The following is a 6,129-nucleotide window of genomic DNA, read 5'->3' on the forward strand; positions in this document are numbered from 1 at the left end:
ACCCGGCTATTTTTTGGTTGCAGCCGTCATTGTTGTTTGGCGGGCCCGGGCTGGATTTGAACCCGCCACCCTAGGTATATGTGGCTGGCGCCTTAGCCACTTGAGCCACAGGCGCCGAGCCTTCATGCCACTTTTTATTTTTAAGTTTGGAGTTATAGAAAATTAACCACATAAACATTTAATTTTTTTTTTTTTTCAGAGATAGTCTCACTTTGTCACCCTCAGTAGAATGCGGTGATGTCACAGCTCACAGCAACCTCTAGCTCCTGGGCTTAGATAATTCTCTTGTCTCAGCCTCCAAGTAGCTGAGACTACAGGCACCCATCACAACGCCCAGCTATTTTTTTGTTGCAGGTTGGCCGGGGCCAGGTTCAAACCCGCCACCCTTCAGTATATGGGGGTGGCACCCTACTCACTGAGCCACAGGCACCACCCAATATAAACATTTAAAAACCAAGTTTGTTTTTTCTTTCTTATTTTTTTAATATATATTTTTACCATTTTTTAAAATTTTTATTTATTTATTTTTGAGACAGAGTCTTGTTATGTCACCCTTGGTAGAGTGCCGTGGTGTCACAGCTCACAGCAACATCAAACTCTTGGGCCTAAGCAATCCTCTTGCCTCAGCCTCTCAAGTAGCTGGGACTACAGCAACACCTGGCTATTTTTTGTTGCAGTTGTCATTGTTTAGCAGGCCTGGGTTGGGTTCAAACCCTCCAGCCCCGGTGTATGTGGCCAGTGCCCTACCCACTGAGCTACAGGCACTGAGCCTCTATTATTTTTTTTTTAAGTTCAATATACAAATATCCATTGTATACCATTAACAGAGAATTAAAGTTAATAGACAACACAAAATATGAAATACATAGAAATAATTCTTCAGAAATATATAGTATTTCTACATGGAAAACTTCTAGTTATTGAAAACATAAAAAGATACGTGTCTGTATATATTGCAAAATTGTTATTAATGATTTTTTCAATTTGTTTATTCTGTTATAACTCGAGTTATTGTCTTTCTAGGGATATCAGTATACCACATAACAAGTTCAGTTTCCTTGGGGTTCAGAAGGATTGTAGCAAACAACTGGCCGACTGGGGGGCACACATATCTGATATTGGGTGTTATTATAGATGTAATTACCTTCAGGCTTTCCTGTATATTTATTTATTTTATTTATTTTTTTTTTTGAGATAGAGTCTCAAGCTGTCACCCTGGTAGAATGCTGTGGCATCATAGCTCACAGCAACCTCAGACTCTTGGGCTTAAGTGATTCTCTTGCCCCAGCTTCCCAAGTAGCTGAGACTACAGGTGCCCGCCATACCACTCGGCTATTTTTTTTTGGTTGTAGTTGTCGTTGTTTGGCAGGCCCAGGCTGATGAACCTGCCAGCTTCAGTGTATGTGGCTGGCACCCTGGCCGCTGAGCTACAGGCACCAAACCTGTATGTTCATTGTTAGAAATATTCAGCTAGAACTATATCCAGAATTCTTTCTCATGATCACTTTATTTTTCTCTTACTCAAGAGCTTATATTTCTGTATATTATCTAGATCTTTGATTTATTCTTTTCTTAATTATTCTACTTTTCTTCTCACCATTTTGCTACCTTTCTGAGACTTTCCATTAAAAGAGGAACAGAAAGACAGAGTGAAATTAAATCTTCTGCCTTACCTGAAGACTTTTAAGTTTAGTATCTATATTATCCTAGGGAAATTTGAATATTTAATATCACTGAATAAGCCTTTTGTCACAAATGGTAATTTGTGATAATGGAATTAATAATTAGTCTCTTCAAAGAATTAAATCATCAACTTTCTAAAATATCAGAGTAAGTTTAATGTTTACTAATATAAAAATAGTCTTGAAAGGTTTTTTCCCTTTCTTTTCTTCCAGGAGGAAGAACTAGTGCTTTTTTGTCTCATAGCATTAGTAACCAAGCTAATGTTCAGCAGTCTCTTATAAGTTCCTGGCTCAGCACTGATCCTGCAAAAGACCGTATTGAAATCACGAGCTTACTTCCCAATAGGACTCTGTCTGTGAACAGTTTGGATGTTTTAGGTCCTTGTCTTGTTTGTGGAACTGATGCAGAGGCAATTTATGTCACTAGACAACTTTTTCGTTGAAAGCATTGTAATTACAAGATTTCAGATAAAACATACAATTAGCTTTTTGAATTTCAACTTCTGTACAAAATTTTATTAGAAATTTGCAAGGAAAACATCAATAAACTACTGTTAATGTCAATGCCCATTTTTGGCTTTTGTTTGTTATGTTGTTGTGGGATAGTCCCATAACATTTATAGAATATGATAGATGACTGATGGCAAAAGATTTTCAACATGGGATAGAACAGCAGCAGAGGGGCTTTGTGCTGATGAAATACATTGCCTCCAAACAGACTCTTATTGACAGCTCACAAAACCAACTCTTCATTTTTGATGTATGTTGTGAGACTTACCATCACTGGTGGTTATGGGAAGCACCAGTGGGTTCCTATAATTTTTATCAACAGTATGTGGAACAGTACATTGTCCTCTACTGGCTTAGCCAACGTTAATAATTACTCTTTTTATTTCTTTGATCCTTTTATATTTTATTTTGTTAATTTTAATAAACTTTTTCAGAAAGAATTGGGTAGGCCAAAGATGACAAAGCTATAGTCATGTTCAAATTTTTTTAAAGGTGAAAATGTTCAAGAAGTTATTCTGTTGCTTACAAGAGGTTTTTCAGCAAAACTCTGTGAACTGGACCCAAGTTTATTTTTCTTAAAAAGGGAAAAGATATATTTTTCCTAAAGATTTTTGCTTTTGTTTGAGAACAAACAAAAATATTGGCAAACTGGACATTATTCAATAAAATAGAATTTGATATTTGATGAGTAGAGTGAATACTAAACTAAAATTTGATAGATGACAAGTGTGATGATCATATACTATAATAAAGAATTGTGCCACAATATTGTTACCTTAAATGTTAATTACTTAACAGATAATGTTACAAGACAATTTCATGACATTGTCTTTCTAAAATGTGTTAGATTATAAATGTATTATTGACCTAAAACCTTAATGATGTGATATTGCTGTTATACAATTGAAGTATGTGTTTATTTACTTTATCATTCCAATAATAGTAATTATGGTAAGATTTTGCTTTTCTGTCCTAATAAATATTTTCAATTTTCTATGCTACCTTACTTCAGGAGCTTTTGTCAATACTTTAAAGTGGAATGTATATGTATCTGCTTTTTTGCATGTGTTTGTCTCAAAACAATTTGATTGAAAATAATTAGTAACTTTGAATTCCAAAGAATTAGAGAAGGAAAGAAAATGCTGCCAGGAATTTTAATCTGTTTAAATTAGTTTTACTAGGATTAAATTTTTAAAGACTTTTTGTTACTACGAAAGTAATGCATTACAGAAAAAGTGAATATAGTCAAAAGAAAAATTTAAATACTTATGGTTTCAGAGACAGTAGTCTTTTCATACTCCTTTCTAGCAATATATATAATTTTTTTATAAAAATGAAAATACTTAGAATCTCCATCATTGACCACTTCCTTAAGTTGACCTTATTTTCATAGGCCGGACATGCACTACCTTTACTGACCAGTTCAGTAGGCCTAGTTCCTTACGTTGACCACCTCTATATGTTGACGAATTTGCCACAGTCTTTTGGGTGGTCAACTTAAAGAGATTCTACTGTATATCGTACATAGTATCTTTGTAGATATATATTCCCTAGCAGCAAACACATTTCCCTAGTAATAATTCCCTAGTATCATTAGTATTTTAAGATACAGGTTTATGTACCATAATTTATTTCAACTGGTTGCCATTGTTGGTTATTTTACATGGTTCTAGCTTCTCACTGTTATGATTAGTGCTATAATGTCTATTTAGTTGTATTTTTTTAAGAACTTGCTCATATCCTTAGCCATTTTTATTTTCTGAGATATTTTGGCATTTCTTACTAATTTGTAACATCTTTTTATATATGAAATTTTTTTTGCTTTGGTCATGTGATAAAAGCATTTTTAAATTTTTTTTTGGCTTTATTTAAGGTGTTTTTCATTGAAGTTTTGCATTTTGTATATGGTCAAATCATAAATATTTTGTAGTTTCATATTTTACATATAATTATTTATTACATTTAAAATTTAATATAATACATCTGGAATTTCTACAGTACTTTTTTCTTTTTATTAATAATTTCAAGCATTCAAAAATAGTTTATGGACTTATATACTCATCAACCAGCTTCATCAATTAACAACATACAGCCAGTCTTATTTAATTTCTGCTGCTGTCCATCCCCACCCCACTGCTCTGGATAATTTTAAAGCAAATTGTAGGTATCATATTTCATTTATAAGTTATTTTATATCTCTGAAGGATGAGAACCCATGTTTTCTTAAACATAAGCACAATAGCATTGTCATGCCTATGCTATCTTCTCATTTCTTATTATCATCAAATATCCAAGCAGTATTTAAATTTTCCAGACTAGGCCAGGCGTGGTAGCTGACTCCTGTAATCATAGCACTCTGGGAGGCCATGGCAGGTGGATTGCTTGAGCTCAAGGACTTGGAAACAGCCTGAACAAGCCCCCATCTCTACTAAAAGTAGAAAAACAAGCCAAGTGTTGTGATAGGCACCCGTAGTCTCAGCTACTTGGAAGGCTGAGCAGGAGGATCACTTAAGCCTAAGAGTTTGAGGTTGCTGTGAGCTAAGATGCCATGGCATTATACCAGGGCAACAGAGTGAGAACTCTCTCAAAAAATAAATAACTAATAAATTTCCCTGAATGTTTCATAAACATTTTTTATAACTGATATGTTCTTATCAGCAGACAGGGTCCATTGGATTGCATGTCTCTTAAATTACTTTTAATCCACTGATTTCTCTGTTTTTCGTTTTTCTTTTTTGCTGATGGGTAATTGTATAATGAATAGATCAAGCAGACAATACCTGAACCTACTGATCAATCACAAAAGTCGACAAATAGACATTATGTGCTTCCTAATGTGATTAAAAGGAGTAAATCATAACCACTTATGAAATATTCTTTTTCAGGAGAAACTACTTGTCTTTTATTTTGTGGCATTCCAGGAGTTAAGTATAAACAGATGGTTTTTCAGTTCAGGTTAGTTTTTTTCTTCTTTTAGCACTATAAATAATTAGATCAAATATTTACATAATTGCTGTTAGCCTAAATATCAGTTTGAGAATGGTTGTCTATTTAATTGTCCTTCCCTACTCCCAATAACAAAATTGAACCTGATTCACCTCTCTACTGGTTTATAGGCACTAGAGGAAACAAAAGCACACATTAATGACAACATGAGAATACAATAAGCCAAATCCAAAATTTAAGCAATTCTATAAGATAAGCTAGTTTTTTTGTTTGTTTGTTTGTTTTAGCAGAAATACTGTTTTAGCAGCAATTATTGGCTTTGGGCATGGAAAAGGACCTTGAAGTTAAATGTAATATTTCTACAGAGAATATACACATTCATACTAAATGGGACAAATGAAAATTGTAAATGGCTAACAATGATTCAATGCCAATTTTCACTCTTTTTGATTCAATAATAAAAACACAGCTATGGATTTTCCTTTGACTTTCTATCTCCCTTTGCATGAATATCTATTGCCTATAACCTAGAGTCTGCTAAGACAATGGCCTTCTCTGCACCTACTGCAGGTTCCCTCTCCTCCTACCCAGCAGGCTACCATCCTTTATCTTTATGGGCCTAGAGTTGATTCTTATTCCAGGCAGACCCTAGCTCCCAGATGGCATTTTCCATGCACAGTGACTGTCAAGCCTGTTTGGCCTCAACTTTTCCTCTCCTTTCACCTGTAGTAACCACTGCTGAAAATTCAGAAGCTTTCATTTATGTTGCTAACACTCTTCTCAGTTTTCCAGCAGCAATGTATAAAATTTCCCTTGATCATTATAGCAAATTATTGATGGAAGGGAGCCAAATATGTAGGTTTAGAATACTATCTTGAACTGGAAACAGTTGCTTTAAGTTTGAGGCTTTCGGCTTGGCACCTGTGGCTCAAGTGGCTAAGGCGCCAGCCACATACACCTAAGGTGGCGGGTTCGAATCCAGGCCAGGCCT

General features: G+C 34.7%; 1 protein-coding gene across 1 annotated transcript in view; it reads left to right on the forward strand.

The window, feature by feature from the left end:
- NUP43 (nucleoporin 43) overlaps window positions 1-2,331 on the forward strand; it is a 19,240-nt gene extending 16,909 nt beyond the window's left edge. Inside the window, exon 8 of the mRNA XM_003790254.2 lies at window positions 1,896-2,331. Coding sequence (XP_003790302.1) covers window positions 1,896-2,125 — 230 coding nt within the window. The 3' untranslated portion in view covers window positions 2,126-2,331. The remainder of the gene's footprint in view (window positions 1-1,895) is intronic.
- The last annotated feature ends 3,798 nt before the right edge of the window (window positions 2,332-6,129 follow it).

Source organism: Otolemur garnettii, unplaced genomic scaffold (genome assembly GCF_000181295.1).
Source record: "Otolemur garnettii isolate 467f Iridium unplaced genomic scaffold, OtoGar3 scaffold00042, whole genome shotgun sequence".
In the NCBI taxonomy this organism is placed as follows: Eukaryota; Metazoa; Chordata; class Mammalia; order Primates; family Galagidae; genus Otolemur; species Otolemur garnettii.